Here is a 20349-nt window from a genome sequence, read left to right as displayed (position 1 = left end):
GGATACAGCGAGGCTGCGTTCGCGCCGATTCTCGCGCTAGTCGAGTAACTGGCGCACGATCGCTCGCCTGTCACTTAACTTGCCTTAAATTACGTGCGTGTGTTAAGTAAATATTACGATTGAATGGGAAACAAAACATCTGATACTAAATTAGAAAACTGGATTGTTGAGCTGATTACTGTGAGTGTCTTTTTTTTATTTATATTTGTTTTTATTTAAGTTTTTAATATTATATATTTTCATATCTTTTCACTATGTGAATATAATTTTTATTAGTTTGTGATTACTTGGTATCGAACTGTATCTGCCATGACAATTCTGTCAGCAAAATAGGTAAAGTCATAAAAAATAAACTAATTATTAAGTTGCTTAAGAAGTTAGTTTTGTGAAGTAAAATAATTATTTACTTTCACTACGCCCAATTCATTTAAAAACAAGCATATATTACGAAAAAATAAACAAAATAGATATTATTTATATCTTACTCTTAATTACTTAATCTATACCTAACTTCAAAAAATATAAAATAATTAACCAAATGAACGTGTACATTAAGAATTCAAATGCACATGCATGCATAAATACATATAAACGAGCATTTCAAAATTGCAAAATTTCCGGCTTTACTTCGTTTAATTAAATTAAAATTTCGAAATGTACGTCATCAAAATATTCGCTTTGTACGCATACCTACTATTGTAACATTATATTATGTATATTATATGGAATATATAAAAATTAATATTATACGGACTAAATAAAGAAAGGTGTTGTTGAGAATGTAAAGAATCGTATGTTAACCTTGTTGTATCAGCTGTATGCATTCATTAACATTTTGATATTTAGTACGTATAATAAATTCAGTATTTTTGAAACAATCTATTGAATACTTTTAAAATTATTGATGGTTGAAATATATATTGTTAATTTGAGCTTGGCAAGAAACCTATGGTTTAACTCAGCTATGCTCTGACCTTCATACATCATTTAAGTAGGGTTACCTTACCTAACAAACTAAATCTACATTCCTTCAAAACATACTACTGCTACATAGCTACTTTGGTCCATTTTGTCTTATATATACATCATTTACAAAGCGTGCCTACATAGAAATTATCATGCATAATTTGAAAAAGGTGCGCATATTTTGAGATTCATCATGAGATTGAAACCAGAAATAAAAACAACACTCTTATGTACCAAGACTGATGTATGTAAAATCACTTTTATGATTCTGCTGTAAAACTCAGCAGGCTTTACAACATAAAAGATATGAAAGACAAGTGTTAAGTAAATAAATACGAGAATCTAAAGATAATGATAGCATTTTCTTTTATTTGTTTTATGATTAAATACTTATTATGATAAAGGTAAGCTTAGCAATATTAAGCTTCATTGTTCTGCAATAATGAGTAATATGTTTAAGGTTTTTTTGGAAATCATCTTAGCTGTTACAAATGTGGTAATGTTGCCATTAATCAAGCCATATTGCATTTGGAATACGATAAGATATTTTTATCACTTATAAAAGAGTTACAAAAGTTTTGAAATAAATATAAAGCAAAATAATTATTATACTTTCTTAATTAACCAAGCCCATGTGCAAGGAGGCGTGAAATAAAGTAATAATATTTTTTTGAAAAATACAAAAACTTTATAATTAAGTATACTTCTACATTTACAATTACATTATAAAACTTTGTTAGTTTGTCTCAGAAACTACAAGTCCGATTTAAAATATTATATCGGTGTTAAATAGCCTATTTATTGAGGAACACTACGGGCTTCTTTATCTGGATTCATGAAGTAATACCCATATGACGTAGATGAAACCGGTGGCAGAAGCTACTAGTAGGTACTATATTTCATAAAGAAAAATGATTGACATAAATTCTCTCTTGTGCGGAGGTTACAAAGGTAGCTAAAGTAAGTAACTCCAATATTAGGTGCAGAATATTTAAATCTTAAACGACAAAATGGTTGGGGTCTCAGGTCAGGCTTCAGGGGTTGTTAAGAAAGGGTTAACCCTCAAGTTGGGGCAAAGATTTTAGTGTCGCGAGTTTTCATTTGACCTCGAGTTGTTAATCTACTTTTGGGCCGGGGTTTTGAGGGTTAGAAGGATTAACCCGCCTTTCACTGCCTTTGACTTTTGTAAAGCCACAGTTGGGTGTAACGAAAATGTTGCACGTAATTTTTGGGGTAGTGTTTAAACGTCAAACAATTAACTATTAAATGAAAGCAAAATTAAAGACAAATAAATGTTCGGTGTATTGTTTTTTTTTGGTGTATTGTTAAAATAGTAAAAATCTCGCAATTTACATTAAATTTGTGTATTAAGGAAATATGTATTGTATTTTATTGTAGAGATCGAAAAACCTTAAGTTATTTTCGAATTAAAGTACACAGTAAAAATACTATCGAAGTAATTTTCTTTGAATAGGTAGGTATTTAGGTAGATACAATACTACAACTAAAAGCAAAGAGTTACAAAAGAAGATATTCCTACAACATAAACACACAACAAAATAAATCTCAGTCAGCATTTCACGCCTCATTTACAAACTCATTAAGTTTCTCGTCACTATTAGCACAAGCCGTCAGGAAGTACACAGCAAACAAACCTTTACAATAGAGGAAAACTCAGTGAGGAAAATCATTGGTTCATGACGAAAATTCTAGCTCGCATGATGGCCGGCCGGGTCGTGGTCTCACCTTGATAATGAACTGTGTTTACATTTGATTTGTAATTGTGATAAGTGGATAAGTAGTGCTAGGATTGATAGATCAAATATTTTTTTGTGAAAGGTCACGTAGGAGAAATTGAAGTTTATGTTACTGAAGCTATTATGAAATTAAGCCTAGGTTTTATGACTCGGTGTAAAGCAATTGAGATCGCTGTACTCTATCAAATGTTTAAAACAAGGTCTTGCAGACCACGAGGCTATAGAAAATAGAGCTCTGGATTTTTAGAAGACGAAGGTTTTCCATCTATACGATGTCCATTTGAAGTGAAACTGTTCGTAATCCTTATTTTATAGGGCAGTTCCGTTTTCTATAACCAAATGAATAAGCACTTAACAGAATTTCCTTTCTTGCATATAAGTGATTTGAAGTTATTGAAAAAAAACCCGTAAGTAGTTGATAATTATAACAGACACAATATGAACTTACTCTCTTAACATAATTACTTTTAAAATCAAAACCAATAAAAATTGCATTCGATTTGCAATCGAGTACTATTGCAAGTCGACACCGTTCCATTTTTCAGTAGGTTTGAATGAGTGGTAAATATCCACTTAAGCGTCGATTACTTGGTAATCATAGGCAGTATAGATAACCTCTATCTTTACAAGGCCTGGTAGTTGTATGTAGGTAACCATAAACCGTAAAGCCTGGAGCTGGTAATTAAATAGCGGCATTTGGCAACATTTAAATGTCGAACAACATGGTCCGTATCTTGCTTCACGAGTGGCCGATTACATACTTTTTGGGATGTTGGTAATCTAAAAGTATATGGTTGAAGGATCATGTTGTTTATTTTATTCTATAGTTTATTCCTTACACTATCCCCTTATTAATAAAAGTGGAGTAAAGTTGCTAAAAGTTTGGTTATCCATAATTAACAAGGGATAATGACCGGTTTTGTGTCACCATTTCATTAAAGTTGTCTCAAAAGGGCTTCAGCGTGTTGGCTTCGGTCCACGTTCACCTTCCAAAAATCCGGGACTCTGTAGTCCCGTGGTCTGTTCGAGGCAATGATTTTTTTATTATTTTTGTTCCGCATGGTGATATAGAAATACACGTAAGTTTTAGCTTAACAATAAGATTATTCTTCCCAATGGTTTGCAAAGTCACCATGATGTTGGACTTAGGTACTTGCTTTATGTCAAATTGATATGGTACAGAGTAAGAAATATTTGTTAATAGATTATATTTTCTAAAAAGGGTATTAAGTACGTAGTTTATCTCATATACTTATGTATTAATCTTCTCTAATAAGTTGTTACACGTGGATTCCAAATGATATTTATGTAAACGATATTATATTGTGAATAGTAAATATTGTGTATTTACTTCACTTAGTACTTGTGCAAACGAGATTACTATAAATAAATTAAAGTAATGAAGAATATGACAACTTATATTCCATATTATATGAACTAATATTCTATATGGTATTTAACTAATATTTTATATGGTATTATGAATGGTTTTGTCGCTATTCTTATTACAAAGTAAATAAGAAAAGATGACGTCAAGTCTTTCACACCTATACACACCTTACCATATTTTATACAAAATTAAATGCATGGGTTGTATTTACTTTTGTTTCCAACAATTTGCCATCGTATTAATTTACCTATGAATGGAGTTCTTTCGTTTACGTATTCCTTTTTCTAAAGCGAAATATTTCAACAATAGGCATTTAAAAGGACCTCAAAAATAGACAATCAAAGGATTAGCTTTTTTATATTTAAAATATTTAGGAGTTAGTTATATAAAAATAATAAACTAATTCACACACATTTCACAAATTTATATGAAAATAAATTAGTTCACACTCATAAATTATGATGTTTGTATTCAATGCCATGTGTTAGATAGTGAGCGAATTTCCATATACCGGGTGATTACTAATTCGTAGGTCGCTTCAATCTGGCACATATCATAGGTACACCTATAGGTACTCACTCATATTACCTATAAACGCGAAAGTTGGTACATAACTTTGCCTGTCTTTAGCGATTTTACTCAAAATCTAGTGAAGCTATTTAAATGTTTTTTAACACAAGTAGTCTAAAGGCTGAGAACGGAGATAGGCTCCATTTTATCCGCGTGAGGTAAATAGTTCCCTCGAGACATGAGTTTATAGCCGCCAGTATTTTATAACGCTCTTTTATTCCTTTTCCTTTCGCAGGTATGCTGGAAGAGATTTCTTTAGAAATAAGCATTACCTTTGTAAATTCTTTCTTTCCTGTCATCTTTCTTTATTATGTGTGTGTACAAAAATTTGTAAATAAATAAATAAAATAAATAAAACGCGTTCTAGAGTTCAGTGTAAAAACTGAAACTGAACTCATGTTATTTAGATGAATGATGACTGTTTCCTGTACAAATCGAAATATCACTTTTTGGATGTAAATAACAAAATCAAAAGTCATTTATTCAAAGTAGACTGAAAATCAGCACTTTTTGAACGTCAAATCTACAAAAGACAGCCCCCAAAACGCCCGCCCTTCACCACTTCCTATGTGTTTAATAGGTATACAGTACTTATACTGCTGCCTGAATCACAAAGGTGAGACCTATTAAAGAGTTCTATAGACTGAGCGTTTTGAATTTTTGAGTTATCATCAAACAATTAAAAATTGCAATATGAATTATTAAAAACCGGTAAATTATCATAAAGATGCCATAGCTGATTGATTTGGCTTCGGACTGTAAATTGCCACCCGGATGAGGTCAAGTGCAACCACTTTTGCGAAATATGACAGATGTTACCAAAATATAGTGGCGTCTACTTAAATTACGGGCTTATTATTTTTAATTGATTTTCAACTAAATTTTATTTTTGATTCTGTAAAATATCTTTTGCTACATAATTTCCAATACTTCACCCAACTTCTTAATCATTCAATTTTTTTTTTATATGGATTCATAAAATTATTTCTATTTGTTCCGTACCCAAAGGGTAAAAAACGGGACCCTCGATAACGGCTATAGGTAGATGCGGTTTTATAAATAATGGTACGGAACCCTTCGTGAGTCCGACTCTCATTTGGCCGGTATTTTTTATGGTAGGTCTCACAAAGCTGACCGATATTTATACAGGTTAAATAGATGCAAGGTTTGAATACTCTAGCTGTTGTCATTGCGACGAATGTAGGTAGGTACATATGCGGGCATGGTGCATCAATTAACATCCAGGCATTTTTCTGAGTAGGTTACCTAAAATCATATATTTTTGTGCAAGATAAATATTTATCATTTACTGATCGTCATTGTAAGACATACACTTATTACGAAATCATACCAACATTATTCGTATCTTGAAATGTTACTAACCTAAGACATAAAAAAGGTACATTTTCCTCCATGATTTAGGTACTTATCAGATACAGTTTGATAACTGTATCCGATAACCAATATCATCCGTATCTTGATATCTGTCACTATAGTCAAAATATGTATACTTCATATGAATAGATTATCATCTCCATAAGAGTAAAAGGATGAGTGAATCACACGTGCATTTTATCATTTGTGTACAAAGTTCACCTCACAAAAACTGCCTCTAAATGAGGAAAATACGTGGCTTTTCTCTTACTACATTCATACATACGTCAAAAATATGTATTTAAAATACCAAAGTAAGTTTACACTTTCATTTTAAGAAAAATAAATCAAATGACAGGTTTGATGATACGACCATTCTGACGATTAGCTACTTTTACAGGCTACAAATAATCCGCTTGCTTTATTTTATTTTTTTATTAACATGTAAATATGATTAAGCCTAGTGGGCAAAGAACCAACCTCTCGAGTATGAGGGCGCGGGTTCGATTCCAGGTCAGGCAAGTACCAATGCAACTTTTCTAAGTTTGTATGTACTTTCTAAGTATATCTTAGACGCCAATGACTGTGTTTCGGATGGCACGTTAAACTGTAGGTCCCGGCTGTCATTGAACATCCTTGGCAGTCGTTACGGGTAGTCAGAAGCCAGTAAGTCTGACACCAGTCTAACCAAGGTGTATCGGGTTGCCCGGGTAACTAGGTTGAGGAGGTCAGATAGGCAGTCGCTTCTTGTAAAGCACTGGTACTCAGCTGAATCCGGTTAGACTGGAAGCCGACCCCAACATAGTTTGGGAAAAAGGCTCGGAGGATGATGAAAGATAAAAAAATATTAAATGAAAATTAGAAAAATTTTACATTCATGTAAACGACAATGTAGGTACATAAACAGACTCTGTCTAGCAAACAAAGCATAAATCTAAGTACCTTACCTACACTATAAAAAATAACTGCCAATATTTCCGTTCTTATTCAAATACAATACTTTATGAATGAGTGATAATTTCCCGTTGACGATAAAGTTAGCAATATGACTTTCCTTACAAAATAGGAAGCGCCATTCAATGACATCACTGGCCTTTATTTTTGCCGTCAAGAGGAAAATCTCAGGTTTTCATGGACAAGTCAAGATATTGATGATATGCTATACCTAGTTATTATTTTGGGAACTCATAATAAGGTTCATTTCTAAGTTAAACAGCACAACTAAGTAATACACTTAATCATAATTAATTTATCTTGGTTCCATAAATCGTTAAATTGAGACGGATATTGGTCTTCGAAGTCTCGATATAAGCGGATCTTTCGAAATATAGACATTTCAAATGAATCAGTTTGCATTTTAGACCAAGGTCATATCAATATTGAGCTATAAAACCTAGCTAAGAGTAATTATATCACATTATCAAAATATTTATTGATACTCAATCAATAGTTTTAGAACTTTGCCTTTTAAGGAATGGCCAGTATGTTAATTCAAGTGAATGTAGAGTGCAAAGATCAGAGCAGTTTATCTGGTACACTACATTAATCGATTTAAAACCGAATTCATTTCGGAATAAACTCAAGAGAAAAAGCAGTTAAGACTATTATAATATCGGTCCCTACTTATTTACACTTTGTTCTATTCCGCTATAAACGTAAAACTTCATTTTCAACTGTCATTCGAGGAAACAACTTTAAGAAATTGAAAATAAAATCGCTATAATCTTGCTTGTAAAGCGCAGGTATCTTATACATATATCTTCTTTTAATGAAAACTTGACTTTACAAAGTAGTAATACCACGAAATAGGTTGATAACAATGTAGTGATTAGCAGCAGTTAATAGTGTCGTGACTGACGAAATAGCTCAAAGAATATTATTTTCGTTCATAGCTCTAATTAGTGAAGACCAATCAAAACCGTCAGTTAGTCAAACGTGCCAAACTAATAGTAAAACGTGAGAAAATCATGAATGTAAATGCAAATGCAAATAGACATGTAACGTCACTATTATATGCAAAACGTCGCGTGCACGGAAAGATACAAGATGTTGATGCTAACTAATTACAAGGTGTATTCATAACTAGCTGTTTCATGTGGTTTCATTCATGTTCCGTGGGAAGCACTTCCCATACTCGGATAAATAAAACATATGAAACTCACAAATAATGCGGCTTCCAACTGGCTTTTCCCAACTATGTTGGGAGGGGCGGGCTTCCAGTCTAACCGAAATAGGTACCAGTCTTTACAAGGAGCGACTGCCTATCTAAACTCCTCTCCACAGTTAAACGGATTATATTTAAAAAATCGGTTCAGTTTATCTATGTATATTACCCTCTGCAACGCCATAAACTTACAAACATTACCTCCTTATAATATTAGTATCTATAGAGTATAAATTATAAGTGCTTTGGCAAAAAACTGCATTGCAACATGATCACGGTCGTACGGTAGACCGCACATCAGTGGTAACTGTCAGGCACCTTAACTCCATAGTAATAAGTACGATTTTCCTATAAAACTGTTACCACTGACCTGAAGTTGACTGTACCATGCTGTAAGGTTTGTGGGTCGGTCAATACTCTTGACCTTGGACTTATATAATAGCAAATAAGGTAGCTGAATGGCTCTTAGATTGATTTCGTCAATAGAAGTTGTTGTTTACTGTTGAAGAATTGCACCTTGAACTGCTTTCGTATTTTTCAAAGGGTCTGCAAATAATAATGCACAAAACTCAAGAAAATATGAAAAGTGCCACACACTCCCAAGTTTTAGTCGTATAATTCAGCTTTACTTTTGCGGGTATTAGGCTGACTAAAAACTTTGAATGTATTCAGGATTTTCTTAAAAGAATAATTTTACGGACCATGACACCAACTGTCGGACAACTGTCTAGTTTGCACTGTGCAGACTTTAGTAGAGTATTGGTAGTAAGCACCAGCTATCATATACTTCAACTAGTTTACCTGGCTTTCCTGGCAACGGAATAATTTTAAAATCCACAAGAGAATTTCAATATAATCGACAAACATCATAACAATTTATAAAAACAAATACAGCTTACTAAAAGTTAAAGTTAACATATTTTTACAACACCTGTGTTAAGTGCAAATATTTATTTACTGAATAACCAAGGCCTTTAGTAGCCATGGTTTAACGTAACTTAGTTAAGAAATTGTGAAACTAACTTATGTACTGCTTAAAATGTTGGTACTACGCTTAGGTATATTTTAATCAATTCATTGAATGTTAGGTTCATTCCGTTGACTGGTACATATTACTAAGTCTTGTACTGGTCAATAATTAGGTCCCAGAATGTAAACAGGTTTTAACCATTAAATTAGAATTCAAGATATACCTCTGAGAATCTGGCAAGATTTTTACAATTAGGTACTTAAGTATAACTTGGTTCCATTGATTCAAATCAATAACTTGGTTTTGGTAACATTCTCAATAAACTTGGTTACCATTAGTACCTACAGAGTGTATTAATAGTAGGTACTTGGCAATTAATACATCAAATAAAACAATGAGAAGATGTTTAGCAGGCTTTTTTACGTTGTTCCTGATCAATGGCGAAAATAGCTTAAATCATTTACTTTGGATAGCTTGTTGGCATTGCATTCTTGGCAAGTTATTGACCGAAACAGTCTATAAGGATGTTTATATTGAAATTGGTTTATTGCTTACGGAAAACAATGCGTCCACGAAGGTAGCCTTTTAAAGATTATGTCTAATCCTTTTTGTAAATCCTACTTAATATTATAAACGCGAAAGTTTGTATGTATGGATGTTTGTAATGGTGCTCCCACATTGCCGTTAGAAAATGTTTAATAACGTTAGTAAACATTTGTTAGCAAACATTTAATCACAAATAAATTTTCATGTTAGAAAATGTTTAGTAATGTTAGTAAACATTTTATAACAAAACAAATTATAACAAAATAAAACATGTGTTATCTTTTGTTTGTAAACATTTTATAAGGGTGATGATTGGCGGGATAGGCGGTGCGGTGCGGTGGGGGTTAGAGTACGCAGGTCGCTGCGAGCCAATACTAGATGTTATAAAATGTTTAAACATTTTCAATCAATGTAGGAGCACTTATAACATGTAACAGTTTCTAACAAAGTGCAACAATTGTTAACATTTGTTAGTAAATGTTTTGGTGTTATAAAATGTTTACAAACATTTTATAATGGCAATGTGGGAGCACCATTACTCTTTCACGCAAAAACTACTGAATGGATTTTAATGAAACCTTATAATAATATAGCTTATACATCAGAATAACACATAGGCTACAATTTGTAAACATATTGTTCGAAATACTAAACCTGCGCAGACGAAGTCGCGGGCACCAGCTAGTAAGTAGATATCTCGGTGCCTCTTCAGAGTATTTAAAATTATTGAGCCTAGAACGAAAAGAGCAAACTCTTCTTAAAATAGCAATAAATTCTCCTTGTTGGAGGTAATGTCAATTGATAACAGACACGTTGAGACATGCATCAAAGGTGTTATCATTTTATGACATTGCTGCCTGTCCCTAGCCTCCAAGACTTATCAAATTATCATAACCACAGTGGTATTTAGGCATATAATAAAACCACTTAAGATAACTATAGGGTTTACTTAACAAATGTCAGATTTTGTCAGTCCTTTCATAGCTTAGGCGCGGTCACACGATTTGGCTTTATCACAGAGCCGTATAATGTCAGATTCTCATGGTATAGGTACCTAATTACTGCCATGCCGCACGAAAATTCTCCGCTTGGTTGAAATTGTGTAAATAACTTCATTTTTAGTAACAATTAACTGAATGGAATGTAAAAGATTGGAAGTTTATTCGCTTGTGATTTTACATGTTCATAACTGTTAAAGGACTTTGAACTTGTCCAAAATGACAAATAGACTTCGTTACAGCTTTCGTATCGTCCCACTGCTGGGCACAGGCCTCCTCTAACACGGAGAAGGATTGAGCGTTGAAATGGACTTAAAAAGGTTTTAATATTTGGGATGAAGATTAAACAAAAAAAAACCTTGTATTAACATTCGCTAATTAAACATTTCTTAAGACGGTACAACAATGGATGCGTCGGTCTTTGCACAATATGCCCTCAGCAAGGGCGATGAAGAATGCTAACTGATTGCTAATAGGTACGCCTACAAACGGTTTAGCAATCAGTTTGAAGTATTGCTTCGAGAGTAAGACGTTGATTATATTATTATCCTGCAATTATGTATGTCTACGCAATGAGTAATCGTTATAGATCATGTCAACATGATTTACAAAAGAAACTAATCTTAATTGTTAAAATTTAATTTAAGTAAATGACCCATCGTTTCGTGTCATAACGCTGTCACTTGGTGTTGCACGCGGTCTTACCTGCGTCCTGAAAGTACTAGGTACTTCTAGGAACAAAGCAGCCTAGATAAATGTTAACTCGTATGGTACTGTTGACTGAATCCGTTCCGTAATTGCGTTCAGTAGTTCCTAAAAACTATCCTAACATTATTACTGTAATCTTAAAAAGAATGCAGATTTACCAAATGCATACCGTCACTATAATATTTGAACAAAACTTTCAACTACTTTACTTCCATTTCGATATCAACCCAAACAAATGATAATAAAGTCCTTGATCGACCGTAATCATTGTTTGGAATTCATGCTCAAGCTTGTAATTATGGTTATTATAAGTGCAAGTGCTGGACCATGAATGTTACGATTGAGCAACGAAGCAACCTTGTGGTCTCACGATATTGACCTTGGACTGATAAATTCACTAACTTATTGTGATTAATTTTAGGGTCAAAATATTATGATAGTGACAGTTACCTTGTCTTTAGGGCCGAGAGATCTTAACTGTTTTGACGTGTCAATGACATTATTAACACATGTAAGACATATTAATGTGTGGTGTCAACAACAATTTAATACGTTAATGATTAAGCTGTTGTTTAGCTTGGCCATTAAGGTTGGCCATTAAAATTGAATAAGTTTGATTGTATTGGTTAAAACTTCTGACACATTGAAGACTAGGGAATTCGCCTTGGCACTGATTTTATTTTATACCTTTTGTGTTTTCAACTCATTTAAGTTGGATCATCTTCACCAGCTTATTTAATTGTCCCTCTGCAGGGCACAGACTTCTTCTCATACAGAGAAGGAAACTTAAGTTGTGCCAACATTTTCTTTTGTACTTCTGAATTATTTCGTATAATTGGGTCATTCACATTAATTTGCAGAATCAGATAATATCTACCATTAATTGTTTGTTTGTGTCTGATTTAATTAGTAATTAACACATCGTTTAATAGCAACAAGGACATATGTCACACTCGACATACTAGTCAAGTATTAGACTGTGTTAAAAATAAATTAAGGTGCATTTAGGCCGCGACCTTCTATGCAGCAAACCGCGAGTTTAATGCATAAATTAACACAATGTAGTAGAGCTATTAGAAATGATTGCATATTAACATTTACTTAATATAAACATGAGCTTTTTCCCGCTGTTAACCTACTTAAAAACCTCCCTTCTTACCCATTTTTTTTCCGACGTCAAAAATCATCAAATGACCCCTCCCGCTGTGGGTTAGCAGCGGTGAGGGAGTGTCAGACTCTTACTGACTAAAAATCGTCGTGTTCCGTCATAGGCCTTTTATGTACCAGGGCCGCGGTATCTCTTTCGAACAACCCGCAGCCCCGGTCGCTTCTTAGCCTCTCTTTAAAATGTTAATGCCATCAGCCACGTCATAGTAGTAAAGGACATGGATAGATAGTTCCCGGGATATAATTTCATGCCAAAAGAAGTATTCAGTAGTTCAGGACACGGTTTTACCGCGCCAAAAAAAAACTTACTCTAATATTGATGGAATGGACACAAAATACATACATTTGCTGACATTGCACCTATGTGACATTTAAGAGATTGATATAGAAACTATTTGTGGGAGAGAAAATGCCCACAAGACTGTTGAATAGTGTATTTTTTTGCGTATTTGATATGTCGTATGTTCGAAGTTACGTCAAAAACTGTTTCGTTATATCAGCATCGGGGAACCACTGGAGTGTTAAATCGAAAATATTTTTCCATCATCGAGAGATTGATCAAGTTTCGTTTTGCCTTTTTTTTAGAAATGTTCGTGCATTTCGTAAAACTAGTTTATATATTTGACCTTGTGTGATCACGCAATATTTATAAACAAAGTTTTTTTTGACCTTGAAAGTCGATTGCTAAGCAAAACTTATTTATGACGTGTGTAAATAAAAATTGCAGTTGCAGGCAGAAATTACAAAGGCTTTGGTAATTCAAATACGTCACATTTGGAATGAAACGTGTTTTTACTTTATTCTTGTACAAAAAGGAAAGTCAAAGATGCTGTGTTTGCTTATAGTAGCTAACATTAGATCTGCTAGCATAGTATTTTTAAATTAATGGTTAAACTAAATATAATTCTCAATTTATAACTTACTACCCGCCCCGGCTTCGCAAGGAATAACAGTATTTCCCCAGTATTTAATGAATGTTATGATACTTATAAACCTTCCTCTTGGAACACTCTATTTGATAAAAAAAAACCGCATGAAAATCGGTTGCGTAGTTTTGAAGATTTAAGCGTACAAAGGGACAGAATAAGCGACTTTGTTTTATACTATGCAGTGATTTAGTTTATAAATCCATAGGTAGCCTAGTCTTGACAGTCATGATTATTTACAGTGTATGATCGACTTTTAATTTGCATAGAATGCTTTACAGGTGAGCAAAAGAAAGGCAAATATTTATTATCTAACTTAGTTGGTAGGTTAAAAAATAAAACGCGGTGCATAAGATTGTACCAATATTAAATGTATCAGCACACTTAGCATTATCAGTTTTTGCATCACCAGCCGAGTTTTGCGAGTGTGTCATGAAATTGAAAGTAAAGTTACAAAAACACCAATCCGGATAAATCCAGTTTGCGTCAGTCAATTGGAATGAAGTGAGGACAATTATTTATATAATTCGTATCAGATAAACATAACTGGTTTCGTGAGAATTGTGTTCAGGAAATAATGGGAAATACTATGTCAGGTAGGTTTTTTTTTTTATAAATGTTAAGATGACTATGTAGTATTGCAAGTTCATTATTTGACTTGTAGGTAATTTAGACAAAAAAGGTTGGTTTGCATTCCACAGCTCTACAATCCATGACGACCCACCGTCATTGAAACCTTTTCATTATGTTATGAATTTAAAATTATCCCAAATTGCTTCGAGCATAGCACTATCGCATTTTATGCCGTTGTAATACTTAATTAACTTTTTATTTTAAATTCTCCAATATCTCCTTATATTATGTCATTAGTGCACTTATGATTTTAGACGTCAAAGTAAGTCACTAACATAGATTAAGAGGAAAAAAAACTTAAAATGCTAATGCTTGAGAGCATTATCGTTTGCGAAAATTATGCAGGGCGTAAGATTAGGATAAAATAGTCATTTGTTCTATACAAATAAAACGATATAACATATACATATTCATAGCTAAAATCCTGTATTTTCATTGTACAAACTTGCTTCAATCTGTCAAATGTCTTCAATAGATTTTCAACCTTATCACAATAGCGGAAGGTTGATATTCGATTGGTAAAATTTGACAGATTCGGGTATGTTGACTCCTGGATTCTGTACAACCATGATGGCGTTCTATCAGAGGGGTGAGCTTATTTAATGCGAGTCTATTAATTACCATTAGTTAAATTCATGCGAAACATTGTGTTGTAACGCGTAATTTCCTTAACGTTTCCTCCCTGCCTTATGTTTGTAACCGTAATCTAATGGAATGGAAGCAATAGGAAAATTTCTTCTTGTGTTTTGGTTGGTAAATCTGTTAGAGCAACTGGATTAGGCGATATACTAATGCTTGTGGAAGAACAAGATCTGGGTAAGGGTTTTCAGTAGAAATGCAGCATCAAGGCTGTTCTTACGGTTATATGCTGGTTTCCTATTTATTGGGATTTCAAAAAGAAGCGAAACCATTATCTACATGTATTAATATGAGTGAAGGAAGTAGTTCATTTTAATAATATGTTTACTTTTTGTTTACACAAAGAAATGTCGACTTGTGATTACTTAATAAAATCGAGTTTGCAAGAAATAATTTATAACCAAAGTTCCGAAACAATACAAGTGAACAAATATAATTTAACATTATAATTTATTGCGATCTATTGTCTACGAACAACTATAATGTATTAAAAGTATTATGCTACTGAAGGATAAGAAAATTTGCTAGAAGCATGGCAACATTATGCAATCCAACCGAAATGCAAAACAAACTTCTTTTTAGGGTTCCGTAGCCAAAATGGCAAAAACGGAACCCTTATAGTTTCGTCATGTCCGTCTGTCCGTCTGTCCGTCTGTCCGTCTGTCACAGCCGATTTACTCGGAAACTATAAGTACTACAGTGATGAAATTTGATGGGAATATGTGTTGTATGAACCGCTACAAAAATATGACACTAAATAGTAAAAAAAAGAATTGGGGGTGGGGCCCCCCATACATGTAACTGAGGGATGAAATTTTTTTTTTCGATGTACATACCCGTGTGGGGTATCAATGGAAAGGTCTTTTAAAATGATATAAAGTTTTCTAAAAAACATTTTTCTTAAAGTGAACGGTTTTGAGATATCAGCTCTCAAAGTCGTAAAAGTCCCCCTCTATTTTATAACTACGGGGTATAAAATTCTAAAAAATAGAGGTGATGCATGCTAATTAACTCTTTCAACGATTTTTGGTTTGATCAAAGTATCTCTTATAGTTTTTGAGATAGGTTGATTTAACTGTAATTTACGGAACCCTTCGTGCACGAGTCCGACTCGCACTTGGCCGGTTTTTTTTTTTTTCTAATTTCGAATTTCCTAGTTCGAAATTTGAATTTATCTACAATTCTATCAAAAACCATCAAGCATCATATTAAACAGACTTTGTGGTGTTGAAACACACACACACACATACACACATATAAATAGTTACGCGTCGTCGATTACGTTAACTATCCCTCTAAATGACTAATGTCGTTAGGCTATCCTTGCCTTAGGCACTTTGAAGTTGACTTAGCTAAGGAAAGGGGATCGTGAATAAGTAAATGTCAAAACCTATACGTTACTGTACCGTTACGATATTGTGAGAATAAACATTACCTCTATTATAAAGCACCATATTTATATAGAACCATATTGTAAAGCTGAATGTATTAAAGATCCAAGTGAATATATAAATAGCCAAGTGAATAATGTATATAGTGAAATATTAAGAATAAAAATCGTTTGAACTTGATGGTTCCTGATTGTAAACATGATTGTATCAATGGGTGTATCAAAGGACAAAAAATAATTGTATCGTAAGTTAGACTAAGTATGTAACATATCTACGTGGAAAATAAAATTGCAACAATATTCATGAGGATAATTCTTGTTTTCCTCAAGATCTTCACAATAACAGATTGTTAAATCACCTGACAGCTGAAGGTTCTTCCCAGCATATAAAGGATCCAACGACACTGTGATACTTTGATTATTCTCAATAAGACAACGTTCTTAACAGCTTTCGTTTCATAAGACGGTAAACCAGATAGATAATAACAAGCCCGCTAATTTGTTCTTAGCCCAGATTAAATGCATTGATAGTGCAGCTACTGACCGATAAAACTATTAGAAATCACTAAGTAAACCTTGCGCTCCTTTAAACAAATCTTAAAATAGAATGACACAGATAACTATCATATTGCATACACTATATTAAGTAGCTGACCATACAAATGGCACTTGTCATATAAGTTTTATAAGTAATGGTTTCTTAGAAACGTATTTGAAGTGACAGGATTGCATTGTGATGCAAAATCACGTCATCATGCTCCGAGTCTTTTTCCCAACTATGTTGGGGTCGGCTTCCAGTCTAACCGGATGTAGCTGAGTACCATGCTTTAGGAGCGACCGCCCTATCTGACCCACTCAACCCAGTTACCCGGGCGACCCAATACCCCTTAGTTAGACTGGTGTCAGACTTACTGGCTACTGACTCCTCGTAACGACTGCCAAGGATGTTCAATGACAGCCGGGACCTACAGTTTAACGTGCCATCCGAAACACAGTCATTGGTGTCTAAGATATACTTAGAAAGTACATACAAACTTAGAAAAATTGCATTGGTACTTGCCTGACCTGGATGATGCAAAATCACGTAAGAGGTAAAAAAACAAAAACATTCGTTATTCAACCGATAAATCGATAACATGAACAAACTATTAAAGAGAGTGGAAAGAAATACGTGTTCTGTTTACAGTATTGAGTGCCAAATACGAAATATTGGATGAAAGTAGCCGACCCTATGGAGTTATTGAGAGGAGATTTGTGCACTGTCGTCTGGTCACTCGTTGAGAATACGAGATTAGACGCGATCGTGTGAATCCAGGCTTCTATAAGACTGGGTTTGTATGACGCAGATCGGATCCGGCTTACGTATTTTCTTCAGGATTTTCCGAAATGTTTTTTTTCTACCTTTGCAAAGATGTTTTTGTTGGAGAACTAAGCAAGGGTGAATGAAAATCGCGTTAGTGAGACGTAAATAGTTTTTTATCTTTAGACATAATTTTCAATAGTTTTATGGCTTATATACAAACATTATAAAGGTAAAGAAATTGTTTGTTTGAACTCGATAATTTCAGTAACCATTGTCCAGTTTTAGAAAACATTTTTCTTTGTAAGATAGCCTATTTAACAAGGAAGGCAAAAGGTTTTATCCGGGTGTCTTTTGTACTGAATGTACTTCTAATAGTTACAAAAATAAATGTATATGCTAAACTAATTATTTACTCACGGTTTTTTTGAGAATTAGCTACCTTTATTGACATGCAAAATACAAGTGTTATTGATATAGATTATTAGCGTTAAATATTGACTTGCGTATGTATTTATGTATAACAAATAGTTGAACTAATGCTTCTATCATTGTTATGTTAAAGATAAATTGTCCATGTTTAGCATCCGTGATGATGATGGATGGCTTAAAGAATGTCTGCCTCATATATTTTTATGTTGATGCTAACTTGCTATTTAGTGTTCAAGGATTTTTATGAATACAACATTTTTTATCGCAATATTTCGACAGTTCAATCCAATTTCATGATTTTTAATATAAATATTTTCATTGCTTGACCCTGTAAAAGAAATCCAAGTGTCTGAAATTGACAGACATGGTTTAGGAGCAGTACAACAAATGTACTTGTTATATAGATGTGCTGGTGTAATGATATCGATAGAGGTATTATATGAATGTGACCATTCACAACTCTTGGACATTAATGCCTAAAGACAGCATAAGGTATTTGTCGTTTATCGCAATAAAGTAGTCTAAATAAATATTAATTGTTTTCCATGTTATTGAGTGACGGAAATTGGGTCAAATACCACTTGAACGTGAAGAGTGCAACCAAAGGAATCTTATTGTAATTTATTTATTTTGTTTCCTTATGGTTATCGATAAGTAATTCAGTGACAGCGGTGTTATGTATTTTTAAACATTTATTTTACTAAATATAAGAAAGAAGAAACCTTTTTCTCTTTATTTGTACCCTAAAGGCTCTAAACTACTGAACCGGATTGAAAAATTATGTCACTGTTTGAAAGCTACATTTTTCAAATGCATTATTGAGGACCCTAGTTACAGTTTTCGTACACAAAGGTAACGTAATGCATTTTTGAAAACATTAGAAACTTACTGCAATAAGAGCTACCTTTCAGTGCTTTTCAGTTGAATAGTTAATAGTTGGCATTGTGAAGGTGAAATGTCAATGGAAAACCACTCCATGTAAAATATTGATATGAGTACAAACACACTCACTTAGATTAGAAGCCGACCCCATTCTACAAGGAAAAATGCTGGTAGATTTTACCTTTCTATTGTAGGTAATGCATATAAAATATAGGTAATGCCAGGTACTGAAAGTATGTACCTACATTATTGATTGTTGACAAAGTTTTTAAAGTTGGATGCTATTGGATTGGTTGATGATATTGCGAATAACACAAGCACAATTGATTTTATTAGCCATTAAGATTATTATTATATTAAAATAAATATTACTCATTTAATCAATTCATCTATGTACAGTACTTACTGTTTGTTACAGTTGGAAGTAAAAATAATTAAATGCGCAGGATTATGAAAGCGTGGCTAATTGAATTAAGAAACAAAATACGTTTTTAAAATTAAAATGGCATTATTTAATGCAAAGGAAGCTAGCTGTTTATTTCAATAGCATTTTGTTACGTATTCACATTGAAAATATATATAAAATAGATAATAATCATAAACAAAGAAGACAAGAGCATTTATGATTCTCTTACTCGTGCAAGATTTACGATTAGTTCAAAACAAAGTATTATCCATCATCAATTCATTTAAATGACTTATAGATGTTTTTTTTTTATATTTAAGTAAAAAATGCCCTAAATGTTTATTGAATTGTAAAAGAACTAAAGGTGAAACAACCAATATTCTTGACAGAACTATTCTATAAGGTTTATCTGCTAAGCAAGAACACTAATGAAAGACTTGAACATAGACCATATTGGGCAAGCATATGTCACTCTCTTATTCCTAACTTCTATTGCTCTTATTCATCATGGTATTCTTTTTACTAAGCAAACAAAAATAGATAAAATGTTAGAGTATAATATGATTCAGGTGTTCTTAACCTTATCAGTTTATCAGCAAGGATGATTTAAACCAAGAACATATGAACATCTTATATACTTCTTAGAAATATTTTATAAACACTACAAATATATTCCGAGTTTTCTATGAAGTATTTACAATTGTTTTTTCCTTGTTTTCAGGTAATAATATAGAACTGGAGAGAAAGAAATAATTTGCGATGTTACCAAGATGGCGTCATACAATTTCAAGACGTAAGTTATAATGCAATAATATTTTTATGGTCTTTAGTGCCTATTATTTATAAGTTATGAAAAGATACAACCAGTAACTGAAAAGGTATTTTATGTAAATTCATATAACTGTCACTGGCAACTGATAAATTGCCGACTGAGCAGCTTTTAACTAAAAAGTATAATAATGCATATAATGCTTCTTGCAATAAATGCAAAATACCAATAATAGATAATATCTTACACCTAGCTTATAAAGTTTCAATATTTTTTGAGAGGAACAGTTTAGTATTCAACACAATATTCCTGCTGTATAACACTTTGTACAATATACTTACGAAGTAGGCGCAAGTTGTGGG

At 33.0% G+C, this 20349-nt stretch overlaps 1 protein-coding gene across 1 annotated transcript in view; it reads left to right on the top strand.

The window, feature by feature from the left end:
• The first annotated feature begins 38 nt into the window (after positions 1-38).
• The window catches only part of LOC135118541 (putative inorganic phosphate cotransporter), a 35915-nt gene continuing 15604 nt past the window's right edge, over positions 39-20349 (top strand). Inside the window, exons 1-2 of the mRNA XM_064040893.1 lie at positions 39-180; positions 19940-20011. Of these exons, the coding sequence (XP_063896963.1) occupies positions 19978-20011 (34 nt within the window). The 5' untranslated portion in view covers positions 39-180; positions 19940-19977. The remainder of the gene's footprint in view (positions 181-19939; positions 20012-20349) is intronic.

The sequence above is a fragment of the Helicoverpa armigera genome, chromosome 2 (genome assembly GCF_030705265.1).
Source record: "Helicoverpa armigera isolate CAAS_96S chromosome 2, ASM3070526v1, whole genome shotgun sequence".
Classification (NCBI taxonomy): Eukaryota; Metazoa; Arthropoda; class Insecta; order Lepidoptera; family Noctuidae; genus Helicoverpa; species Helicoverpa armigera.
The sequence above is the reverse complement of the archived record's forward strand: the minus strand, read 5'-3'. Positions and strand labels throughout refer to the sequence as shown.